This window comes from Salvelinus alpinus, chromosome 19, assembly GCF_045679555.1.
Source record: "Salvelinus alpinus chromosome 19, SLU_Salpinus.1, whole genome shotgun sequence".
Classification (NCBI taxonomy): domain Eukaryota; kingdom Metazoa; phylum Chordata; class Actinopteri; order Salmoniformes; family Salmonidae; genus Salvelinus; species Salvelinus alpinus.
In genome coordinates, this window is record NC_092104.1 from 26,046,044 (window position 1) to 26,071,257 (window position 25,214).

General features: G+C 33.1%; 1 protein-coding gene across 1 annotated transcript in view; it reads left to right on the forward strand.

Moving 5' to 3' along the window:
• LOC139545199 (uncharacterized) overlaps positions 1-25,214 on the forward strand; it is a 46,903-nt gene that overhangs the window by 16,458 nt on the left and 5,231 nt on the right. Inside the window, exons 3-6 of the mRNA XM_071352707.1 lie at positions 1,960-2,011; positions 2,630-2,762; positions 22,012-22,166; positions 24,786-25,034. Of these exons, the coding sequence (XP_071208808.1) occupies positions 1,960-2,011; positions 2,630-2,762; positions 22,012-22,166; positions 24,786-25,034 (589 nt within the window). The remainder of the gene's footprint in view (positions 1-1,959; positions 2,012-2,629; positions 2,763-22,011; positions 22,167-24,785; positions 25,035-25,214) is intronic.

Genomic DNA, 25,214 nt, shown 5'->3' on the forward strand with positions numbered 1-25,214 from the left:
ATCAGGCATGGAACTATTCAGATTTTGTGTTATTATACAATATGAAATTCTTTTTTTTTTTTTTGTCATACACATTTTGTCATTGCTTTCCCTATTGACTCGTAGAGACATACAGTACTCAAGCATAAACATAAACAAGACAATGCACAATGGGAATGATTGTCTCTTCATGATCCCTGTAGTTCACCTGTGCAACATCTTCAGGTAAAGCAAGCCATGCAGAAAGAAATGAGTCATAAAGATACCTTTGTCAGACACGTTTTGTGTTATAAATATATTTCCCTGACAACCTGAGACATGCAGTTCTCAAGCATAAACATAAACTAGACCATGCACATTCTGCACAATGGCAAGAATTGTCCTTTTATGACCCTCCAAGGGAGATGGCACAACTGTTGGGTCTTTGATGTTGGCCAGTGTAACAAAGATTCCTCCCATGAATGAGATGGTAGCCGTGAATGGGATAGTCTGCCAGTCAGTCCTCCTCCTCCTCCACTAGTGTGCTGCTGCTGATGGCCTGCCTGTTGACTCAGCTGGAGGCCTTGGTTGGTCCCTGATGAGACCCAGTGAAAGGTTTGGGTGTAGCTGCCTTGATGTGCAGCATTCTCACCATTATACAGAGAGGGGGAGGGAGAGTGAGCGAGACACGGAGGGAGGGAGGGAGGGTGAGGGCCGTTCAAGGTGCAGCACCTGGCATCGATTCCAACTGACGAAGAGAAATGTAGCCATACAAAAGCCAGTGGGAGAATAAGGAAGGAAGACCAGAAGAGCAGAGATCCTCGTGCTGCTGTGCTGTGAGCCTCTGTCCTGCCATCGTGGTTGTTTAATAGAACAAGAACAACATACAGTATCAAAAGGTGTAATTTACAGGTTGTTCTCTCGGTCGATCCCATGGGGAGACAACAGTAGCACACGCTGCTAGTACCAGTTCTAGCAGGGTGTAATATTATCCATGCCAGGTGACTAAATGAGTATCGCCGTTGTACTCTACCGGCCTGATTCACATCTCTAGTTCCCTCCAGGAAGGTTTCAATAACCATACATATAAAACATCTATCTCTATGAAAATTCCCCTCAATCTAGTCAACTAAACTCAAAGGAAAAGGACTATTACTTTATTACTTGTGCAATTTAACATTTTTCTCAGCTTGAAAGCATTCTGTATTGAAAAAACAAACATACACACAATACTTTATGATATAATGTAGCAACATACTGTACATCTCTGTGAAATAGGTTACACAGTAGAAATGGGTTGTTCTCAAAAACCTATGTGTGGCTGTTGAGCACAATAAGCCCATTTGTGTAGTTCTCACTTCTTGCTGCTAATGAAAGGGAAATTGAAAACACACTTCTAATAAAATGAAAGTCTAATTACCAGGAACAACAACACACGGATTAAACATTATCAGGAAGCCAAGAAGGGCATTTCCATCATGCGTAATATTTTTATATATTTTTTATTTTACCTGGTAAGTTGACTCAAAACACATTCTCATTTACAGCAATGACTTCCACAGCCATGAATCGTTTAGAGAAATCCCTCATGCATTTTGGAGAGCAGTTAGTTGTATTAGTCGTGTCCTGGCGCCATGGTTTTTAATTGTACCAGAAATGGGTATACAAAAGCATTTAGATCTTGGTTAATGAACAGAATCCCCTCAGCTGCTGGAGCTGCCCTTTAGAGAAACAACCTGGGGCTGTTTGTATGTAGTGATTTAGCTAGCTAGACTTTTTATGTTTTGAGGAAGAACCTCAGTGAAGTTCCCGTTTCTAATTGTGGGGGAATGTGTTCATTTTGTAAAACATTTTGGAGAAAAGTTGCCCTAAATAACAGTCAAGCTTTCACAAATAGCATGAAAGAGAATGTCGTCAAAAGTAAATAATGGTTTTCAAAGATATGTAAAACAGTCAAGAAATGCATAACTGCAATGTTGTGGCTCTTTTTTTGTTTTCCAGACCTAAACTATGTCCGAAAAGAGCCAGCTCCCGCTCATCCAACAACTCTGAGGTAAACGGAAAATGACCCCTGTGTGTGTGTGTGTGTGTATGTCTGTCTGTCCAGACATTCCTCTGTAGGCTAGCTTCTGACTGGAATCAGGGAACATTTAATTCATATCCTCTAGACTACAGCCACTGGAACAAATGCAAATACCCTCCGCTGGCCTGGCGCTGTTGTTGTCCAACTTCTCCCACGCAGGGCAGGCAGCCTGAGGTAGACTGACTGGGGTCAGACTGACTGACTCACACACACACACACACACACACACACACACACACACACACACACACACACACACACACACACACACACACACACACACACACACACACACACACACACACACACACACACACACACACACACTGGACAAGTTACACTTCTATTTGGGATTGAACTTTAGTGTGCTAAAAAGGAAAGAAGCAAAACAGTCCTACAAGTTCTGGTCTCTTTTAGTATCTTATTGCCACAAGATCATAATACCCCATTGGTTATCAAAACATTTTATTAATGGATCAAAACAACTTTAGTTCATGTCTGTATTTCATAGTGCTGTGCAGCCCTACTCCCTTGGTGTATGTGCTCTGGTAGGCAGCTGTAATAGTACTTGCTGACTCTAAATTGTAGGTGCAGGAGAGAGTCCAGAACTCTGGAGCTGACGTCCGTGAGCTGCAGCTGGTGGCTACTAATCAGCCCAGCCTGGAGGTCCCTGGCACGGCAGAGAACGACAACAACCACTCCCTCAGCCTCACACACACAGGTGGGTATGCGCACGCACGCATGCATGCGTGCGTGCACACACACATGCGTGCGCACACACACACACACACACACACACACACACACACACACACACACACACACACACACACACACACACACACACACACACACACACACACACACACACACACACACACACACACACACACACACACACACACTCTATCTCCTCTCTCTCCCTCTAACACTCCCCTGTTTTTCCCTCTACTTGTGCTCCAGCCACCTAGCCTAGTGAATCCACTCGCTCCCGCTGCCCTGCTCCCCCTGCCCTGCTCCCCCTCTCTATCTCCATGATTGAGGGGTACCGCTGGGGTGTTTGGTCTGGTTCCGACCTGGCTGACATTGACTTCATCTGCCCCTAAACCTAACTTACATGTTCAGCGTAATTGTGGCACTGTTATTTCATTCGGCTGTGAAACTATGACAGATAGTCGTAATATTTTGACATCATGCGTAATATTTTTATATATATTTTATTTTACCTGGTAAGTTGACTCAAAACACATTCTCATTTACAGCAATGACTTCCACAGCCATGAATCGTTTAGGCCTCCAACACACAGTAATAGATCTGGTAGGATTCTCAACAATAATAGAACTGGTAGGATTCTAAACAATAATAGAACTGGTAGGATTCTAAACAATAATAGAAATAATAGAACTGGTAGGATTCTAAACAATAATATAACTGGTCGAATTCTAAACAATAATAGAGCTGGTAGGATTCTAAACAATAATAGAACTGGTAGTATTCTAAACAATAATATAACAGGTCGAATTCTAAACAATAATAGAGCTGGTAGGATTCTAAACAATAATAGAACTGGTAGGATTCTAAAGTAAGAGCTGGTAGATTTCTAAACAATAATAGAACTGGTAGGATTCTAAACAATAATATTACTGGTATGATTCTAAACAGTAATAGAGCTGGTAGGATTCTAAAAACTAATAGATCTGGTATGATTCTAAACAGTAATAGAGCTGGTAGGATTCTAAACAATAATATAACTGGTAGGATTCTAAACAATAATATAAATAATATAACTGGTAGGATTCTAAACAGTAATAGAGCTGGTAGGATTCTAAAAAGTAAAAGAGCTGGTAGGATTCTAAACAGTAATATAAATAATAGAGCTGGTAGGATTCTAAACAGTAATAGAGCTGGTAGGATTCTAAACAGTAATAGAAATAATAGAACTGGTAGGATTCTAAACAGTAATAGAAATAATAGAAATGGTAGGATTCTAAACAATAATAGAACTGGTAGAATTCTAAACAATAATAGAGCTGGTAGGATTCTAAACAGTAATATAAATAAAATATCTGGTAGGATTCTAAACAGTAATAGAAATAATAGAACTGGTAGGATTCTAAACAATAATAGAGCTGGTAGGATTCTAAACAATAATATAAATAAAAGATCTGGTAGGATTCTAAACAGTAATAGAGCTGGTAGGATTCTAAATAATAATAGAACTGGTAGGATTCTAAACAATAATAGAGCTGGTAGGAATCTAAACAATAATATAAATAATATAACTGGTACGATTCTAAACAGTAATAGAGCTGGTAGGATTCTAAATAATAATAGAACTGGTAGGATTCTAAACAATAATAGAGCTGGTAGGAATCTAAACAGTAATAGAGCTGGTAGGATTCTAAACAATAATATAAATAATATAACTGGTACGATTCTAAACAGTAATAGAGCTGGTAGGATTCTAAACAATAATATAAATAATATAACTGGTAGGATTCTAAACAGTAATAGAGCTGGTAGGATTCTAAAAAGTAATAGAAATAATAGAACTGGTAGGATTCTAAACAGTAATAGAAATAATAGAGCTGGTCAGAATCTAAACAGTAATAGAACTGGTAGGATTCTAAACAATAATATAAATAAAAGATCTGGTAGGATTCTAAACAGTAATAGAGATGGTAGGATTTCTAAATAATAATAGAACTGGTAGGATTCTAAACAGTAATAGAGCTGGTAGGATTCTAAACAATAATATAAATAATATAACTGGTAGGATTCTAAACAGTAATAGAAATAATAGAACAGGTAGGATTCTAAACAGTAATAGAAATAAGAGAACTGGTAGGATTCTAAACAGTAATATAACTGGTAGGATTCTAAACAGTAATATAAATAATAGAACTGGTAGGATTCTAAACAGTAATAGAAGTAATAGAACTGGTTGGATTCTAAACAGTAATAGATATATTAGAACTGGTAGGATTCTAAACAATAATAGAACTAGAGCTGGTAGGATTCTAAACAGTAATAGAACTGGTAGGATTCTAAACAGTAATAGAACTAGTAGGATTCTAAACAATAATTAAAACTGGTAGGACTCTAAACAATAATTAAAACTGGTAGGATTCTAAACAGTAATAGAGCTGGTAGGATTCTAAACAGTAATAGATATAATAGAACTGGTAGGATTCTAAACAATAATATAAATAATAGAGCTGGTAGGATTCTAAACAATAATAGAACTGGTAGGATTCTAAACAATAATAGAGCTGGTAGGATTCTAAACAATAATATAAATAATAGAGCTGGTAGGATTCTAAACAGTAATATATATAATAGAACTGGTAGGTTTCTAAACAATAATATAAATAATAGAGCTGGTAGGATTCTAAACAATAATAGAACTGGTAGGATTCTAAACAATAATAGAGCTGGTAAGATTCTAAACAATAATATAAATAATAGAGCTGGTAGGATTCTAAACAGTAATAGAAATAATAGAGCTGGTAGGATTCTAAACAATAATATAAATAATAGAGCTGGTAGGATTCTAAACAGTAATAGAAATAATAGAACTGGTAGGATTCTAAACATTAATAGAAATAATAGAACTGGTAGGATTCTAAACAGTAACAGAAATAATAGAAATGGTAGGATTCTAAACAGTAATATAAATAATAGAACTGGTAGGATTCTAAACAGTAATATAAATAATAGAAATGGTAGGATTCTAAACAGTAATAGAAATAATAGAACTGCTAGGATTCTAAACAGTAATATAAATAATAGAACTGGTAGGATTCTAAACAGTAATAGAAATAATAGAAATGGTAGGATTCTAAACAGTAATAGAAATAATAGAACTGGTAGGATTCTAAACAGTAATAGAAATAATAGAACTGGTAGGATTCTAAACAGTAATAGAAATAATAGAACTGGTAGGATTCTAAACAGTAATAGAAATAATAGAAATGGTAGGATTCTAAACAATAATAGAACTGGTAGAATTCTAAACAATAATAGAGCTGGTAGGATTCTAAACAGTAATATAAATAAAAGATCTGGTAGGATTCTAAACAGTAATAGAAATAATAGAACTGGTAGGATTCTAAACAATAATAGAGCTGGTAGGATTCTAAACAATAATATAAATAAAAGATCTGGTAGGATTCTAAACAGTAATAGAGCTGGTAGGATTCTAAATAATAATAGAACTGGTAGGATTCTAAACAATAATAGAGCTGGTAGGAATCTAAACAGTAATAGAGCTGGTAGGATTCTAAACAATAATATAAATAATATAACTGGTACGATTCTAAACAGTAATAGAGCTGGTAGGATTCTAAACAATAATATAAATAATATAACTGGTAGGATTCTAAACAGTAATAGAGCTGGTAGGATTCTAAAAAGTAAAAGAGCTGGTAGGATTCTAAACAGTAATATAAATAATAGAACTGGTAGGATTCTATACAGTAATAGAAATAATAGAGCTGGTCAGAATCTAAACAGTAATAGAACTGGTAGGATTCTAAACAATAATATAAATAAAAGATCTGGTAGGATTCTAAACAGTAATAGAGATGGTAGGATTTCTAAATAATAATAGAACTGGTAGGATTCTAAACAGTAATAGAGCTGGTAGGATTCTAAACAATAATATAAATAATATAACTGGTAGGATTCTAAACAGTAATAGAAATAATAGAACAGGTAGGATTCTAAACAGTAATAGAAATAAGAGAACTGGTAGGATTCTAAACAGTAATATAACTGGTAGGATTCTAAACAGTAATATAAATAATATAACTGGTAGGATTCTAAACAGTAATAGAAGTAATAGAACTGGTTGGATTCTAAACAGTAATAGATATATTAGAACTGGTAGGATTCTAAACAATAATAGAACTAGAGCTGGTAGGATTCTAAACAGTAATAGAACTGGTAGGATTCTAAACAGTAATAGAACTGGTAGGATTCTAAACAATAATTAAAACTGGTAGGATTCTAAACAATAATTAAAACTGGTAGGATTCTAAACAGTAATTAAAACTGGTAGGATTCTAAACAATAATTAAAACTGGTAGGATTCTAAACAGTAATAGAGCTGGTAGGATTCTAAACAATAATATAAATAATATAACTGGTAGGATTCTAAACAGTAATAGAAATAATAGAACAGGTAGGATTCTAAACAGTAATAGAAATAAGAGAACTGGTAGGATTCTAAACAGTAATATAACTGGTAGGATTCTAAACAGTAATATAAATAATAGAACTGGTAGGATTCTAAACAGTAATAGAAGTAATAGAACTGGTTGGATTCTAAACAGTAATAGATATATTAGAACTGGTAGGATTCTAAACAATAATAGAACTAGAGCTGGTAGGATTCTAAACAGTAATAGAACTGGTAGGATTCTAAACAGTAATAGAACTAGTAGGATTCTAAACAATAATTAAAACTGGTAGGACTCTAAACAATAATTAAAACTGGTAGGATTCTAAACAGTAATAGAGCTGGTAGGATTCTAAACAGTAATAGATATAATAGAACTGGTAGGATTCTAAACAATAATATAAATAATAGAGCTGGTAGGATTCTAAACAATAATAGAACTGGTAGGATTCTAAACAATAATAGAGCTGGTAGGATTCTAAACAATAATATAAATAATAGAGCTGGTAGGATTCTAAACAGTAATATATATAATAGAACTGGTAGGTTTCTAAACAATAATATAAATAATAGAGCTGGTAGGATTCTAAACAATAATAGAACTGGTAGGATTCTAAACAATAATAGAGCTGGTAAGATTCTAAACAATAATATAAATAATAGAGCTGGTAGGATTCTAAACAGTAATAGAAATAATAGAGCTGGTAGGATTCTAAACAATAATATAAATAATAGAGCTGGTAGGATTCTAAACAGTAATAGAAATAATAGAACTGGTAGGATTCTAAACATTAATAGAAATAATAGAACTGGTAGGATTCTAAACAGTAATAGAAATAATAGAAATGGTAGGATTCTAAACAGTAATATAAATAATAGAACTGGTAGGATTCTAAACAGTAATATAAATAATAGAAATGGTAGGATTCTAAACAGTAATAGAAATAATAGAACTGCTAGGATTCTAAACAGTAATATAAATAATAGAACTGGTAGGATTCTAAACAGTAATAGAAATAAATGAACTGGTAGGATTCTAAACAGTAATAGAAGTAATAGAACTGGTTGGATTCTAAACAGTAATAGATATATTAGAACTGGTAGGATTCTAAACAATAATAGAACTAGAGCTGGTAGGATTCTAAACAGTAATAGAACTGGTAGGATTCTAAACAGTAATAGAACTGGTAGGATTCTAAACAATAATTAAAACTGGTAGGATTCTAAACAATAATTAAAACTGGTAGGATTCTAAACAGTAATTAAAACTGGTAGGATTCTAAACAATAATTAAAACTGGTAGGATTCTAAACAGTAATAGAGCTGGTAGGATTCTAAACAATAATATAAATAATATAACTGGTAGGATTCTAAACAGTAATAGAAATAATAGAACAGGTAGGATTCTAAACAGTAATAGAAATAAGAGAACTGGTAGGATTCTAAACAGTAATATAACTGGTAGGATTCTAAACAGTAATATAAATAATAGAACTGGTAGGATTCTAAACAGTAATAGAAGTAATAGAACTGGTTGGATTCTAAACAGTAATAGATATATTAGAACTGGTAGGATTCTAAACAATAATAGAACTAGAGCTGGTAGGATTCTAAACAGTAATAGAACTGGTAGGATTCTAAACAGTAATAGAACTAGTAGGATTCTAAACAATAATTAAAACTGGTAGGACTCTAAACAATAATTAAAACTGGTAGGATTCTAAACAGTAATAGAGCTGGTAGGATTCTAAACAGTAATAGATATAATAGAACTGGTAGGATTCTAAACAATAATATAAATAATAGAGCTGGTAGGATTCTAAACAATAATAGAACTGGTAGGATTCTAAACAATAATATAAATAATAGAGCTGGTAGGATTCTAAACAGTAATATATATAATAGAACTGGTAGGTTTCTAAACAATAATATAAATAATAGAGCTGGTAGGATTCTAAACAATAATAGAACTGGTAGGATTCTAAACAATAATAGAGCTGGTAAGATTCTAAACAATAATATAAATAATAGAGCTGGTAGGATTCTAAACAGTAATAGAAATAATAGAGCTGGTAGGATTCTAAACAATAATATAAATAATAGAGCTGGTAGGATTCTAAACAGTAATAGAAATAATAGAACTGGTAGGATTCTAAACATTAATAGAAATAATAGAACTGGTAGGATTCTAAACAGTAATAGAAATAATAGAAATGGTAGGATTCTAAACAGTAATATAAATAATAGAACTGGTAGGATTCTAAACAGTAATATAAATAATAGAAATGGTAGGATTCTAAACAGTAATAGAAATAATAGAACTGCTAGGATTCTAAACAGTAATATAAATAATAGAACTGGTAGGATTCTAAACAGTAATAGAAATAATAGAAATGGTAGGATTCTAAACAGTAATAGAAATAATAGAACTGGTAGGATTCTAAACAGTAATAGAAATAATAGAACTCGTAGGATTCTAAACAGTAATAGAAATAATAGAACTGGTAGGATTCTAAACAGTAATAGAAATAATAGAAATGGTAGGATTCTAAACAATAATAGAACTGGTAGAATTCTAAACAATAATAGAGCTGGTAGGATTCTAAACAGTAATATAAATAAAAGATCTGGTAGGATTCTAAACAGTAATAGAAATAATAGAACTGGTAGGATTCTAAACAATAATAGAGCTGGTAGGATTCTAAACAATAATATAAATAAAAGATCTGGTAGGATTCTAAACAGTAATAGAGCTGGTAGGATTCTAAATAATAATAGAACTGGTAGGATTCTAAACAATAATAGAGCTGGTAGGAATCTAAACAGTAATAGAGCTGGTAGGATTCTAAACAATAATATAAATAATATAACTGGTACGATTCTAAACAGTAATAGAGCTGGTAGGAATCTAAACAGTAATAGAGCTGGTAGGATTCTAAACAATAATATAAATAATATAACTGGTACGATTCTAAACAGTAATAGAGCTGGTAGGATTCTAAACAATAATATAAATAATATAACTGGTAGGATTCTAAACAGTAATAGAGCTGGTAGGATTCTAAAAAGTAATAGAAATAATAGAACTGGTAGGATTCTAAACAGTAATAGAAATAATAGAGCTGGTCAGAATCTAAACAGTAATAGAACTGGTAGGATTCTAAACAATAATATAAATAAAAGATCTGGTAGGATTCTAAACAGTAATAGAGATGGTAGGATTTCTAAATAATAATAGAACTGGTAGGATTCTAAACAGTAATAGAGCTCGTAGGATTCTAAACAATAATATAAATAATATAACTGGTAGGATTCTAAACAGTAATAGAAATAATAGAACAGGTAGGATTCTAAACAGTAATAGAAATAAGAGAACTGGTAGGATTCTAAACAGTAATATAACTGGTAGGATTCTAAACAGTAATATAAATAATAGAACTGGTAGGATTCTAAACAGTAATAGAAGTAATAGAACTGGTTGGATTCTAAACAGTAATAGATATATTAGAACTGGTAGGATTCTAAACAATAATAGAACTAGAGCTGGTAGGATTCTAAACAGTAATAGAACTGGTAGGATTCTAAACAGTAATAGAACTAGTAGGATTCTAAACAATAATTAAAACTGGTAGGACTCTAAACAATAATTAAAACTGGTAGGATTCTAAACAGTAATAGAGCTGGTAGGATTCTAAACAGTAATAGATATAATAGAACTGGTAGGATTCTAAACAATAATATAAATAATAGAGCTGGTAGGATTCTAAACAATAATAGAACTGGTAGGATTCTAAACAATAATAGAGCTGGTAGGATTCTAAACAATAATATAAATAATAGAGCTGGTAGGATTCTAAACAGTAATATATATAATAGAACTGGTAGGTTTCTAAACAATAATATAAATAATAGAGCTGGTAGGATTCTAAACAATAATAGAACTGGTAGGATTCTAAACAATAATAGAGCTGGTAAGATTCTAAACAATAATATAAATAATAGAGCTGGTAGGATTCTAAACAGTAATAGAAATAATAGAGCTGGTAGGATTCTAAACAATAATATAAATAATAGAGCTGGTAGGATTCTAAACAGTAATAGAAATAATAGAACTGGTAGGATTCTAAACATTAATAGAAATAATAGAACTGGTAGGATTCTAAACAGTAATAGAAATAATAGAAATGGTAGGATTCTAAACAGTAATATAAATAATAGAACTGGTAGGATTCTAAACAGTAATATAAATAATAGAAATGGTAGGATTCTAAACAGTAATAGAAATAATAGAACTGCTAGGATTCTAAACAGTAATATAAATAATAGAACTGGTAGGATTCTAAACAGTAATAGAAATAATAGAAATGGTAGGATTCTAAACAGTAATAGAAATAATAGAACTGGTAGGATTCTAAACAGTAATAGAAATAATAGAACTGGTAGGATTCTAAACAGTAATAGAAATAATAGAACTGGTAGGATTCTAAACAGTAATAGAAATAATAGAAATGGTAGGATTCTAAACAATAATAGAACTGGTAGAATTCTAAACAATAATAGAGCTGGTAGGATTCTAAACAGTAATATAAATAAAAGATCTGGTAGGATTCTAAACAGTAATAGAAATAATAGAACTGGTAGGATTCTAAACAATAATAGAGCTGGTAGGATTCTAAACAATAATATAAATAAAAGATCTGGTAGGATTCTAAACAGTAATAGAGCTGGTAGGATTCTAAATAATAATAGAACTGGTAGGATTCTAAACAATAATAGAGCTGGTAGGAATCTAAACAGTAATAGAGCTGGTAGGATTCTAAACAATAATATAAATAATATAACTGGTACGATTCTAAACAGTAATAGAGCTGGTAGGATTCTAAACAATAATATAAATAATATAACTGGTAGGATTCTAAACAGTAATAGAGCTGGTAGGATTCTAAAAAGTAAAAGAGCTGGTAGGATTCTAAACAGTAATATAAATAATAGAACTGGTAGGATTCTATACAGTAATAGAAATAATAGAGCTGGTCAGAATCTAAACAGTAATAGAACTGGTAGGATTCTAAACAATAATATAAATAAAAGATCTGGTAGGATTCTAAACAGTAATAGAGATGGTAGGATTTCTAAATAATAATAGAACTGGTAGGATTCTAAACAGTAATAGAGCTGGTAGGATTCTAAACAATAATATAAATAATATAACTGGTAGGATTCTAAACAGTAATAGAAATAATAGAACAGGTAGGATTCTAAACAGTAATAGAAATAAGAGAACTGGTAGGATTCTAAACAGTAATATAACTGGTAGGATTCTAAACAGTAATATAAATAATATAACTGGTAGGATTCTAAACAGTAATAGAAGTAATAGAACTGGTTGGATTCTAAACAGTAATAGATATATTAGAACTGGTAGGATTCTAAACAATAATAGAACTAGAGCTGGTAGGATTCTAAACAGTAATAGAACTGGTAGGATTCTAAACAGTAATAGAACTGGTAGGATTCTAAACAATAATTAAAACTGGTAGGATTCTAAACAATAATTAAAACTGGTAGGATTCTAAACAGTAATTAAAACTGGTAGGATTCTAAACAATAATTAAAACTGGTAGGATTCTAAACAGTAATAGAGCTGGTAGGATTCTAAACAATAATATAAATAATATAACTGGTAGGATTCTAAACAGTAATAGAAATAATAGAACAGGTAGGATTCTAAACAGTAATAGAAATAAGAGAACTGGTAGGATTCTAAACAGTAATATAACTGGTAGGATTCTAAACAGTAATATAAATAATAGAACTGGTAGGATTCTAAACAGTAATAGAAGTAATAGAACTGGTTGGATTCTAAACAGTAATAGATATATTAGAACTGGTAGGATTCTAAACAATAATAGAACTAGAGCTGGTAGGATTCTAAACAGTAATAGAACTGGTAGGATTCTAAACAGTAATAGAACTAGTAGGATTCTAAACAATAATTAAAACTGGTAGGACTCTAAACAATAATTAAAACTGGTAGGATTCTAAACAGTAATAGAGCTGGTAGGATTCTAAACAGTAATAGATATAATAGAACTGGTAGGATTCTAAACAATAATATAAATAATAGAGCTGGTAGGATTCTAAACAATAATAGAACTGGTAGGATTCTAAACAATAATAGAGCTGGTAGGATTCTAAACAATAATATAAATAATAGAGCTGGTAGGATTCTAAACAGTAATATATATAATAGAACTGGTAGGTTTCTAAACAATAATATAAATAATAGAGCTGGTAGGATTCTAAACAATAATAGAACTGGTAGGATTCTAAACAATAATAGAGCTGGTAAGATTCTAAACAATAATATAAATAATAGAGCTGGTAGGATTCTAAACAGTAATAGAAATAATAGAGCTGGTAGGATTTCTAAACAATAATATAAATAATAGAGCTGGTAGGATTCTAAACAGTAATAGAAATAATAGAACTGGTAGGATTCTAAACATTAATAGAAATAATAGAACTGGTAGGATTCTAAACAGTAATAGAAATAATAGAAATGGTAGGATTCTAAACAGTAATATAAATAATAGAACTGGTAGGATTCTAAACAGTAATATAAATAATAGAAATGGTAGGATTCTAAACAGTAATAGAAATAATAGAACTGCTAGGATTCTAAACAGTAATATAAATAATAGAACTGGTAGGATTCTAAACAGTAATAGAAATAATAGAAATGGTAGGATTCTAAACAGTAATAGAAATAATAGAACTGGTAGGATTCTAAACAGTAATAGAAATAATAGAACTGGTAGGATTCTAAACAGTAATAGAAATAATAGAACTGGTAGGATTCTAAACAGTAATAGAAATAATAGAAATGGTAGGATTCTAAACAATAATAGAACTGGTAGAATTCTAAACAATAATAGAGCTGGTAGGATTCTAAACAGTAATATAAATAAAAGATCTGGTAGGATTCTAAACAGTAATAGAAATAATAGAACTGGTAGGATTCTAAACAATAATAGAGCTGGTAGGATTCTAAACAATAATATAAATAAAAGATCTGGTAGGATTCTAAACAGTAATAGAGCTGGTAGGATTCTAAATAATAATAGAACTGGTAGGATTCTAAACAATAATAGAGCTGGTAGGAATCTAAACAGTAATAGAGCTGGTAGGATTCTAAACAATAATATAAATAATATAACTGGTACGATTCTAAACAGTAATAGAGCTGGTAGGATTCTAAACAATAATATAAATAATATAACTGGTAGGATTCTAAACAGTAATAGAGCTGGTAGGATTCTAAAAAGTAAAAGAGCTGGTAGGATTCTAAACAGTAATATAAATAATAGAACTGGTAGGATTCTATACAGTAATAGAAATAATAGAGCTGGTCAGAATCTAAACAGTAATAGAACTGGTAGGATTCTAAACAATAATATAAATAAAAGATCTGGTAGGATTCTAAACAGTAATAGAGATGGTAGGATTTCTAAATAATAATAGAACTGGTAGGATTCTAAACAGTAATAGAGCTGGTAGGATTCTAAACAATAATATAAATAATATAACTGGTAGGATTCTAAACAGTAATAGAAATAAGAGAACTGGTAGGATTCTAAACAGTAATATAACTGGTAGGATTCTAAACAGTAATATAAATAATATAACTGGTAGGATTCTAAACAGTAATAGAAGTAATAGAACTGGTTGGATTCTAAACAGTAATAGATATATTAGAACTGGTAGGATTCTAAACAATAATAGAACTAGAGCTGGTAGGATTCTAAACAGTAATAGAACTGGTAGGATTCTAAACAGTAATAGAACTGGTAGGATTCTAAACAATAATTAAAACTGGTAGGATTCTAAACAATAATTAAAACTGGTAGGATTCTAAACAGTAATTAAAACTGGTAGGATTCTAAACAATAATTAAAACTGGTAGGATTCTAAACAGTAATAGAGCTGGTAGGATTCTAAACAGTAATAGATATAATAGAACTGGTAGGATTCTAAACAATAATATAAATAATAGAGCTGGTAGGATTCTAAACAATAATAGAACTGGTAGGATTCTAAACAATAATAGAGCTGGTAAGATTCTAAACAATAATATAAATAATAGAGCTGGTAGGATTCTAAACAGTAATAGAAATAATAGAGCTGGTAGGATTCTAAACAATAATATAAATAATAGAGCTGGTAGGATTCTAAACAGTAATAGAAATATTAGAACTGGTAGGATTCTAAACATTAATAGAAATAATAGAACTGGTAGGATTCTAAACAGTAATAGAAATGGTAGGATTCTAAACAGTAATATAAATAATAGAGCTGGTAGGATTCTAAACAGTAATAGAAATAATAGAACTGCTAGGATTCTAAACAGTAATATAAATAATAGAACTGGTAGGATTCTAAACAGTAATAGAAATAATAGAAATGGTAGGATTCTAAACAGTAATAGAAATAATAGAACTGGTAGGATTCTAAACAGTAATATAAATAATAGAACTGGTAGGATTCTAAACAGTAATATAAATAATAGAACTGGTAGGATTCTAAACAGTAATAGAAATAATAGAAATGGTAGGATTCTAAACAATAATAGAACTGGTAGAATTCTAAACAATAATAGAGCTGGTAGGATTCTAAACAGTAATATAAATAAAAGATCTGGTAGGATTCTAAACAGTAATAGAAATAATAGAACTGGTAGGATTCTAAACAATAATAGAGCTGGTAGGATTCTAAACAATAATATAAATAAAAGATCTGGTAGGATTCTAAACAGTAATAGAGCTGGTAGGATTCTAAATAATAATAGAACTGGTAGGATTCTAAACAATAATAGAGCTGGTAGGAATCTAAACAGTAATAGAGCTGGTAGGATTCTAAACAATAATATAAATAATATAACTGGTACGATTCTAAACAGTAATAGAGCTGGTAGGATTCTAAACAATAATATAAATAATATAACTGGTAGGATTCTAAACAGTAATAGAGCTGGTAGGATTCTAAAAAGTAAAAGAGCTGGTAGGATTCTAAACAGTAATATAAATAATAGAGCTGGTAGGATTCTAAACAGTAATAGAGCTGGTAGGATTCTAAACAGTAATAGAAATAATAGAACTGGTAGGATTCTAAACAGTAATAGAAATAATAGAGCTGGTCAGAATCTAAACAGTAATAGAACTGGTAGGATTCTAAACAATAATATAAATAAAAGATCTGGTAGGATTCTAAACAGTAATAGAGCTGGTAGGATTCTAAACAATAATATAAATAATATAACTGGTAGGATTCTAAACAGTAATAGAAATAATAGAACAGGTAGGATTCTAAACAGTAATAGAAATAAGAGAACTGGTAGGATTCTAAACAGTAATATAACTGGTAGGATTCTAAACAGTAATATAAATAATAGAACTGGTAGGATTCTAAACAGTAATAGAAGTAATAGAACTGGTTGGATTCTAAACAGTAATAGATATATTAGAACTGGTAGGATTCTAAACAATAATAGAACTAGAGCTGGTAGGATTCTAAACAGTAATAGAACTGGTAGGATTCTAAACAGTAATAGAACTGGTAGGATTCTAAACAATAATTAAAACTGGTAGGATTCTAAACAATAATTAAAACTGGTAGGATTCTAAACAGTAATTAAAACTGGTAGGATTCTAAACAATAATTAAAACTGGTAGGATTCTAAACAGTAATAGAGCTGGTAGGATTCTAAACAGTAATAGATATAATAGAACTGGTAGGATTCTAAACAATAATATAAATAATAGAGCTGGTAGGATTCTAAACAATAATAGAACTGGTAGGATTCTAAACAATAATAGAGCTGGTAGGATTCTAAACAATAATATAAATAATAGAGCTGGTAGGATTCTAAACAGTAATATATATAATAGAACTGGTAGGTTTCTAAACAATAATATAAATAATAGAGCTGGTAGGATTCTAAACAATAATAGAACTGGTAGGATTCTAAACAATAATAGAGCTGGTAGGATTCTAAACAATAATATAAATAATAGAGCTGGTAGGATTCTAAACAGTAATAGAAATAATAGAGCTGGTAGGATTCTAAACAATAATAGAAATAATAGAACTGGTAGGATTCTAAACAGTAATAGAAATAATAGAAATGGTAGGATTCTAAACAGTAATATAAATAATAGAACTGGTAGGATTCTAAACTAATATAAATAATAGAAATGGTAGGATTCTAAACAGTAATAGAAATAATAGAACTGCTAGGATTCTAAACAGTAATATAAATAATAGAACTGGTAGGATTCTAAACAGTAATAGAAATAATAGAAATGGTAGGATTCTAAACAGTAATAGAAATAATAGAACTGGTAGGATTCTAAACAGTAATAGAAATAATAGAACTGGTAGGATTCTAAACAGTAATATAAATAATAGAACTGGTAGGATTCTAAACAGTAATAGAAATAATAGAACTGGTAGGATTCTAAACAATAATATAAATAAAAGATCTGGTAGGATTCTAAACAGTAATAGAGATGGTAAGATTTCTAAATAATAATAGAACTGGTAGGATTCTAAACAGTAATAGAGCTGGTAGGATTCTAAACAATAATATAAATAATATAACTGGTAGGATTCTAAACAGTAATAGAAATAATAGAACAGGTAGGATTCTAAACAGTAATAGAAATAAGAGAACTGGTAGGATTCTAAACAGTAATATAACTGGTAGGATTCTAAACAGTAATATAAATAATAGAACTGGTAGGATTCTAAACAGTAATAGAAGTAATAGAACTGGTTGGATTCTAAACAGTAATAGATATATTAGAACTGGTAGGATTCTAAACAATAATAGAACTAGAGCTGGTAGGATTCTAAACAGTAATATAACTGGTAGGATTCTAAACAGTAATAGAACTGGTAGGATTCTAAACAATAATTAAAACTGGTAGGATTCTAAACAATAATTAAAACTGGTAGGATTCTAAACAGTAATTAAAACTGGTAGGATTCTAAACAATAATTAAAACTGGTAGGATTCTAAACAGTAATAGAGCTGGTAGGATTCTAAACAGTAATAGATATAATAGAACTGGTAGGATTCTAAACAATAATATAAATAATAGAGCTGGTAGGATTCTAAACAATAATAGAACTGGTAGGATTCTAAACAATAATAGAGCTGGTAAGATTCTAAACAATAATATAAATAATAGAGCTGGTAGGATTCTAAACAGTAATAGAAATAATAGAGCTGGTAGGATTCTAAACAATAATATAAATAAAAGATCTGGTAGGATTCTAAACAGTAATAGAGATGGTAAGATTTCTAAATAATAATAGAACTGGTAGGATTCTAAACAGTAATAGAGCTGGTAGGATTCTAAACAATAATATAAATAATATAACTGGTAGGATTCTAAACAGTAATAGAAATAATAGAACAGGTAGGATTCTAAACAGTAATAGAAATAAGAGAACTGGTAGGATTCTAAACAGTAATATAACTGGTAGGATTCTAAACAGTAATATAAATAATAGAACTGGTAGGATTCTAAACAGTAATAGAAGTAATAGAACTGGTTGGATTCTAAACAGTAATAGATATATTAGAACTGGTAGGATTCTAAACAATAATAGAACTAGAGCTGGTAGGATTCTAAACAGTAATATAACTGGTAGGATTCTAAACAGTAATAGAACTGGTAGGATTCTAAACAATAATTAAAACTGGTAGGATTCTAAACAATAATTAAAACTGGTAGGATTCTAAACAGTAATTAAAACTGGTAGGATTCTAAACAATAATTAAAACTGGTAGGATTCTAAACAGTAATAGAGCTGGTAGGATTCTAAACAGTAATAGATATAATAGAACTGGTAGGATTCTAAACAATAATATAAATAATAGAGCTGGTAGGATTCTAAACAATAATAGAACTGGTAGGATTCTAAACAATAATATAGCTGGTAAGATTCTAAACAATAATATAAATAATAGAGCTGGTAGGATTCTAAACAGTAATATATATAATAGAACTGGTAGGTTTCTAAACAATAATATAAATAATAGAGCTGGTAGGATTCTAAACAATAATAGAACTGGTAGGATTCTAAACAATAATAGAGCTGGTAAGATTCTAAACAGTAATATAAATAATAGAGCTGGTAGGATTCTAAACAGTAATAGAAATAATAGAGCTGGTAGGATTCTAAACAATAATATAAATAATAGAGCTGGTAGGATTCTAAACAGTAATAGAAATAATAGAACTGGTAGGATTCTAAACATTAATAGAAATAATAGAACTGGTAGGATTCTAAACAGTAATAGAAATAATAGAAATGGTAGGATTCTAAACAGTAATATAAATAATAGAACTGGTAGGATTCTAAACAGTAATATAAATAATAGAAATGGTAGGATTCTAAACAGTAATAGAAATAATAGAACTGCTAGGATTCTAAACAGTAATATAAATAATAGAACTGGTAGGATTCTAAACAGTAATAGAAATAATAGAAATGGTAGGATTCTAAACAGTAATATAAATAATAGAACTGGTAGGATTCTAAACAGTAATAGAAATAATAGAACTGGTAGGATTCTAAACAGTAATATAAATAATAGAACTGGTAGGATTCTAAACAGTAATAGAAATAATAGAACTGGTAGGATTCTAAACAGTAATATACATAATAGAACTGGTAGGATTCTAAACAGTAATAGAAATAAGAGAACTGGTAGGATTCTAAACAGTAATATAACTGGTAGGATTCTAAACAGTAATATAAATAAATGAACTGGTAGGATTCTAAACAGTAATAGAAGTAATAGAACTGGTTGGATTCTAAACAGTAATAGATATATTAGAACTGGTAGGATTCTAAACAATAATAGAACTAGAGCTGGTAGGATTCTAAACAGTAATAGAACTGGTAGGATTCTAAACAATAATTAAAACTGGTAGGATTCTAAACAGTAATAGAGCTGGTAGGATTCTAAACAGTAATAGAACTGGTAGGATTCTAAACAATAATGGAGCTGGTAGGATTCTAAACAGTAATAGATATAATAGAACTGGTAGGATTCTAAACAATAATATAAATAATAGAGCTGGTAGGATTCTAAACAATAATAGAACTGGTAGGATTCTAAAAAATAATAGAGCTGGTAGGATTCTAAACAATAATATAAATAATAGAGCTGGTAGGATTCTAAACAATAATAGAACTGGTAGGATTCTAAACAATAATAGAGCTGGTAGGATTCTAAACAATAATATAAATAATAGAGCTGGTAGGATTCTAAACAGTAATAGAAATAATAGAACTGGTAGGATTCTAAACAATAATATAAATAATAGAGCTGGTAGGATTCTAAACAATAGTAGAAATAATAGAGCTGGTAGGATTCTAAACAGTAATAGAGCGGGTAGGATTCCAAACAATAATATAAATAATATAACTGGTAGGATTCTAAACAGTAATAGAAATAATAGAAATGGTAGGATTCTAAACAGTAATATAAATAATAGAATTGGTAGGATTCTAAACAGTAATAGAAATAATAGAACTGGTAGGATTCTAAACAATAATAGAAATAGAGCTGGTAGGATTCTAAACAATAGTATAAATAATAGAGCTGGTAGGATTCTAAACAATAATAGAACTGGTAGGATTCTAAACAGTAATATAAATAATAGAACTAGTAGGATTCTAAACAGTAATATAAATAATAGAAATGGTAGGATTCTAAACAGTAATAGAAATAATAGAAATGGTAGGATTCTAAACAGTAATATAAATAATAGAGCTGGTAGGATTCTAAACAATAATAGAACTGGTAGGATTCTAAACAGTAATATAAATAATAGAACTGGTAGGATTCTAAACAGTAATAGAAATAATAGAAATGGTAGGATTCTAAACAATAATATAACTGGCAGGATTCTAAACAATAATAGAGCTGGTAGGATGGTAAACAGTAATAGAGCGGGTAGGATTCTAAACAATAATATAAATAATATAACTGGTAGGATTCTACCACAGACTGAATGAGTAGACATATTTTCTCATGATCACGGCCATAGAAGGGCTCTAAATTGGGAGGTGTGATTGGAGGTGGGAAGTGCAGCATTAGAAGTCTCAATGGAAAATGGCTTTAGTTTTGGAGTAACACTGGGTTTATCCCAGAACAATCCAAAGGCTCTCTCATTGTAGCTGAGTCCAGAGAGATTTACAGGTCATGACATTTAACCTGTATAACAGCGTGAGAGCATTAGGAACACCATGTTTCTCCTCACGCTGAGTTCAACCATGTCACCATGAGTTTCTTTCTATTTTTAGCACCTTGCAATGTCACCCTTCTGTATTCTTTCAAGAATTCATTAAAATAAGTATATTATTTTTTGCATATCGGCCTCCTTGGGTTATTCCTTTTCATGGATTGAGTGCAAGCACCTTTGGAACTCACTGAGTTAACAGAAATATGAGTGGACAAGTACTGTGGCTACAGTGGGTACATGGTGTACTGGGTACACAGTGCAGTAATATACAGTAGCCTATGGAGACCAAGCTGTAACATTCCATTTCAAGTGCTCTTTTAGGGAAAAGCAGTGGAAGTTAGCGTAAACTAAGGTGTGATGGTGCAATGCATCTGACTGTTGTGCCTTCAATGTAGCAATGTTTTAATTGTATCTGTCACAGCTAAATTATTCAAAAACAACTATTCCTTCCTTTCCTTCCCAGGTTCCCCGGTCAGTGTTGGTGGTGATATGTCTGAGTATGCTGGAGTGGACCTCTCATCCAATGGTCTCACGGAACTGGACTTGGGGACAGATGAGGTGTTTATCATTTCATCTGTGCCCAGTCCGAGCAGCAGACTGCTGTTCTCGGCCCATACGGTAAGGAGCGAGGCGAGGCAGGTAACCCTGGCTAGGACCAATCGAGGTGCCCTCCTCTAGGGGTGACGCCCAGGCAGCAGCAGAGAACTTCCTCTAGGGTGGCATGACACCCAGGCAGTAGCAGAGAACCTCCTCTAGGGGTGACACGCAGGCAGTAGCAGAGAACCTCCTCTAGGGGTGACACGCAGGCAGTAGCAGAGAACCTCCTCTAGGGGTGACACGCAGGCAGTAGCAGAGAACCTCCTCTAGGGGTGACACGCAGGCAGTAGCAGAGAACCTCCTCTAGGGGTGACACGCAGGCAGTAGCAGAGAACCTCCTCTAGGGGTGGCACGTAGGCTGTAGCAGAGAACCTTCTCTAGGGGTGACACGCAGGCAGTAGCAGAGAACCTCGTAAGGGTGGCATGATACCCAGGCAGTAGCAGATAACCTCTTCTAGGAATGGCATGACACCCAGGCAGTATCAGAGAACCTCTTCTAGGGGTGGCATGACACCCAGGCAGTAGCAGAGAACCTCCTCTAGGGGTGGCATGACACCCAGGCAGTAGCAGAGAACCTCCTCTAGGGGTGGCATGACACCGAGGCAGTAGCAGAGAACCTCCTCTAGGGGTGGCATGACACCCAGGCAGTAGCAGAGAACCTCCTCTAGGGGTGACACGCAGGCAGTAGCAGAGAACCTCCTCTATGGGTGGCATGACACTCAGGCAGTATCAGAGAACCTCCTCTAGGGGTGGCATGACACCCAGGCAGTAGCAGATAACCTTTGCTAGGAGTGGCATGACACCCAGGCAGTAGCAGAGAACCTCCTCTAGGTGTGACATGACACCGAGGCAGTAGCAGAGAACCTCCTCTAAGGGTGACATGACACCCAGGCAGTAGCAGAGAACCTCCTCTAGGGGTGACATGACACCCAGGCAGTAGCAGAGAACCTCCTCTAGGGGTGACATGACACCCAGGCAGTAGCAGAGAACCTCCTCTAGGGGTGACATGACACCAAGGCAGTAGCAGAGAACCTCCTCTAGGGGTGACATGACACCCAGGCAGTAGCAGATAACCCAGTCGAGGTATCAAAGTATATAAACGCAACGACAGGAGATTAGGAGAGGGTATGACCCAGCATTTTTACTTATGCTCTATTGGAATAAGGCAGACCTGGCAGATATTAGAGATCTGGCGAGCTTTCCTGCAGCCTAGCCTAATGGATATATTATCTGGGGAGCCAGTTTCCCAGCTTCAAGTGTGTCTGTGTGTGGTGCATGGTCTGTGTTTGTAAATGTTCAGACTTTTAATGGGAAGATATAAAAACATCCTTTTCAAGTCATTACTTCAGAGTCATAAGTTATTGTTCTAATATCACTTAGTTTGTCAGGCAACAATCTTAGCTTGTGTGTGTGCAAAATGAGGGGGGGTCTCGTCTAGACTAAGCGAGCTGTTAGTGATTCTTAGTAAGGTTTATTTCTCTTTCTGAAAGGAGCAACCCCTTAAACCTCTACCCCCCAACCTTACCCTCCCCTAATTTACTAGCTGACTGAGGGGGGATACGTGACTGATGGGCCCTTCACCTCTGACCTGCCATTTATATCAATGAGACACCTACCGTAAAGACCCCCCGAGGCGGTTTTGCGAACACAGATTAAGCCTAGCCCTGGACATGGAGATTCTCCATTGAGCTTACTTTTGAGTCCAGGACGGCAGGTAACCTAGTGGTTAGAGTGTTGGGCCAGTAACCAAAAGGTTGCTGGATTGAATCCCTGAGCTGACAAGGTAAAAATCTGTCCTTCTGCCCCTGAACAAGACAGTTAACCCATTGTTCCCCGGTAGGTCGTCATTGTAAATACATTTGTTCTTAACTGACTTGCCTAGTTAAGTGAAGGTATAAAAAAAATCTGTGTTTGGAAAACTGGCCTTCAGAGTAGGAGAGCAGTTCTTGGATCAGGTCCCCCCCCGTCCATATAATTTGATTAATTATGATCTTAAAGGCAACACTGATCCTATATCAGCACTCCTTCTCTGAGAATCTTTGTGAGTATTGTTCTTGGAATCATAGAGGTAGGAATTACTGACTGCACCCACTACCAGGCAGCACTTTGTTGTTGTTTTGGATTACATGCCTGATTCAATGGTTTGCTTGTTGCCCTTTTTAGGTCAACTGTGATTTGAGGTGCAGGTCAGTGCTTGAATATAATGCAACCTCTGATACTATGCAGCTATTTTTATCCAGCTATCTTGTGAGTCTCTCTCTTCCTAGCCAATGTCTCATATACGCTCCGATGCCACTGGTGGTGAAAATTCCATTGACTGAGTGCTCAAGTCAATCAAATATGCATTGTATTCACACAGTGGCTCATTTTCCAATGGTCAAATAAAATGATAAAATAATCACATGTAGGTGCTTCCAGTTTTCAGAAAAATACGTTTTCTGCCATGGCAGCAGTTTGTAAAAAAATGCACTGTGTAAACATTACTACAGCGGGTTCACTGGGTTTAAGCGTTTAACCTCTTTCAGATACTTTTCCATTGAAGAACTCTGTTTGTTTACTACTCCCCATGAACACAGACACTGCATGGTGGGTTTGATTGAATTATATTTGACTAGTTTTTTTGTGTCTCCCTCCTATCAGCAGCGGGAGAGGTTTTTGAGGCACAGTGACACCGGCCCTGGCCCTGTAAGTGACTGGCCCTCTCCAGACCCGGCTGCCTCACCCACAGAGACCCGTGCTGCCCAGGATGGCAGTGCCAGCTGTGCCCGACCCCGGCCGCGGGCCTGGAGCGTCCGCACCTTCCAGGACTTCCTCCCTCCACTGCCCCAGTTACACAAGAAGTGGTGCAGTTGGAACTCCACCAGTCCCTTCACTAAGCTGGTGGACAGCGTTAGTAGCTTGGTCATTCAGCAGTGCTGTTGAATAATAGTCACACCATCATAAACTGTATATCTTTACATTTTTGTTATTTAGCAGACGCTTTTACCCAGAGTGAATTACAGTCATGTAATGTATGTTTCTGTGGATTTTTAAAATCATTTTTCAAGACTCAGCTCAGATAAAAAAACA